This window comes from Atta colombica, unplaced genomic scaffold (assembly GCF_001594045.1).
Source record: "Atta colombica isolate Treedump-2 unplaced genomic scaffold, Acol1.0 scaffold41, whole genome shotgun sequence".
NCBI lineage: Eukaryota > Metazoa > Arthropoda > Insecta > Hymenoptera > Formicidae > Atta > Atta colombica.
The window spans coordinates 33,631-35,804 of record NW_017259520.1 but is presented as its reverse complement, the minus strand read 5'-3'; the positions used below and the strand labels follow the sequence as shown (position 1 = coordinate 35,804).

Sequence of the window (2,174 nt, the reverse complement as noted above, 5' to 3'; positions counted from 1 at the left end):
TATATATATATATATATATATATTGTATCATACTACGAAAATTATTATCGTTTAACGATTTTTGATTGTTCTGTCATCTCTTCATATATAAATTCATTTTATATTGAGAGATTTCTTTAAACAATTAGCACATTCTGAACACTTATTCCTACGAGCCCTTTTATTTTTTATTGTTATTTTTAAGTTAGGGAATAGTGAGATTCCCTAATTTAATAAATTTTATAAAAAAAATTATACAATACTTTTTTCATCCTAGTACATCAGAAATGTATGAGATCGTGATGCACTTATTCATGTGTTAATAAACAATTTGGGGATCAAGAGAGAAAAGACTTTTACCAATGAAAAAGGCTAGGTAATCAGAGACACCCAGATTGGTCGTGTTGTAAGATAGCCCATTGTATACCACTGCATTTGCTACCCAATCGAAAGCGAGAATGAAGAATTTCTTCCTGATATTTGGGTTTGTAATCAAGTCCATGGGTGTCGCAGATGACGGCGTCGCCCTGTTTTCACCTTCCAAGTCGATATCGTTGGAATTTCTGCCATTACATGATATCCCTTGCCTCTTTAATATTTCTATCTGTAAATAACATTGCTAATGGAGTTAAATCCTTATATAGAGTATCCTAAAATTCGCGAAAATCGAAATAACAAGAAAGTTTTCGAAAGATTAAGTGAAAAAGATTATTTATAAATTTTTATTTTAAACAATAATTTCTGAGATATAAGAGTTTAAATGTGACTAATTATAGATATTTAAATAATCACCTGTGAATATTAATAACGCGCTAAAGTTTACGCTTATCAGCTCTCACTAAATTAGCACACGAGATTTATACGGACATATAGCTAAACATCTACAATTGGCTACATAATTCTTATTATTTCAAAAATTATTACTTAAAATAAATTTTATAAATAATTTTTTTATCAATTTTTCGAGAACTAGCTTGCTACAGTATTTTGAGTCGCAAATTTTATATGTGACATCCTACATATCACTCTTTTACTTCAAAAGTGATAACTCAAAAATGTGATTTTCCAATTATTATCATAAATGAGAAAAATAAATTATCCACTATCCATTAATTGTCAAAAGTGAACTAACTTAACTTCATAAAAAAATTGTTAAAATAGTCACAATTCAAAAAGCATAATTTTTAAAAGTTATGATACAAAAATAATAAAAATGACATTTTGAGAAAATGACTTTTTTTTCTGTTATTATTTAATTAGTCAAACAAAAAAACAGTTTTACAGCTTAATTCTTTGATTTGACACTTTTGAAGTAAGAGAGTGATATATTAACAGAATAATAACAAAATTAAAATATTTTATTCATATTTTATAAATGAATAAGATATTTTATTAGAGTTAAAGAGTTAGAGTGTAAAGGCTCGTATGATTGTTAAGCAAATTAAACAGAGTCGTTATTACTTAACAGAGAGCTATTATTTCGAGCTAAAAGATATTATTAAGCGAAAGAATGATTAAGCAAATTGATGATTAAATATTAAATTACCTCCATCTTTCTAAGAAAATTCGTAGGCACTGTTTTGCCATTGACTTTTGCCATTTGTTGGACGATCGCTTCCGCCTCGTCTATTCTATTCTTACTGAGAAGCCATCGTGGCGATTCGGGGATGATCCAGTAGTAACTGAAGAGAAGAATGAAAGGCACCGATGTGGCTAACGATAGGGTATACCAGTGTCTTAACAAGTAACCCTAATAAGAAAAACGGAAGAGAACGAAAGCATGTAATCAAAACAATGACAAATCATGTTAAGATAGTTCTTGTGTTTTTCATACAAATTTCTTTTGCCAAAACTTAAAATTTGAGGAATTATATTTGCCTCTATGCGGGCACGCGCGTCGATTCAGAGATATCTAAATGTAGAATGTTCCTATTATATTAGCATGCAGCGACCGACACTCGTATTTGCATACGCTCGCACCATATGATGCACGCTGATAGATCGCTTGCAAAATGATCCGCGTTGCACCCTCGCGTTGAATCTATTGCGAGATCCGCAAACTGTCTCTCGCGGCAAATCGCGGGGTAATGCGCGGCTTTCGCAATATTGGCTGTGTTCAGCAGAAAAAGCAGCTTTACAATTATTGTAAAATTCTTGAATATGATTAGTTTATACATTTAGACCCAGCTGAGAGA

The 2,174-nt window shown here is 30.9% G+C and overlaps 1 protein-coding gene across 2 annotated transcripts in view; it reads right to left on the bottom strand.

Annotated features, from left to right (window-relative positions):
* The window catches only part of LOC108691178 (organic cation transporter 1-like), a 20,065-nt gene that overhangs the window by 2,840 nt on the left and 15,051 nt on the right, over positions 1-2,174 (bottom strand). For both annotated transcript variants that reach the window (XM_018198835.1, XM_018198836.1), the window contains exons 5-6: positions 1,526-1,729; positions 340-583 (exon numbers count right to left, since the gene is read on the bottom strand). In XM_018198835.1, coding sequence (XP_018054324.1) covers positions 340-583; positions 1,526-1,729 — 448 coding nt within the window. The remainder of the gene's footprint in view (positions 1-339; positions 584-1,525; positions 1,730-2,174) is intronic.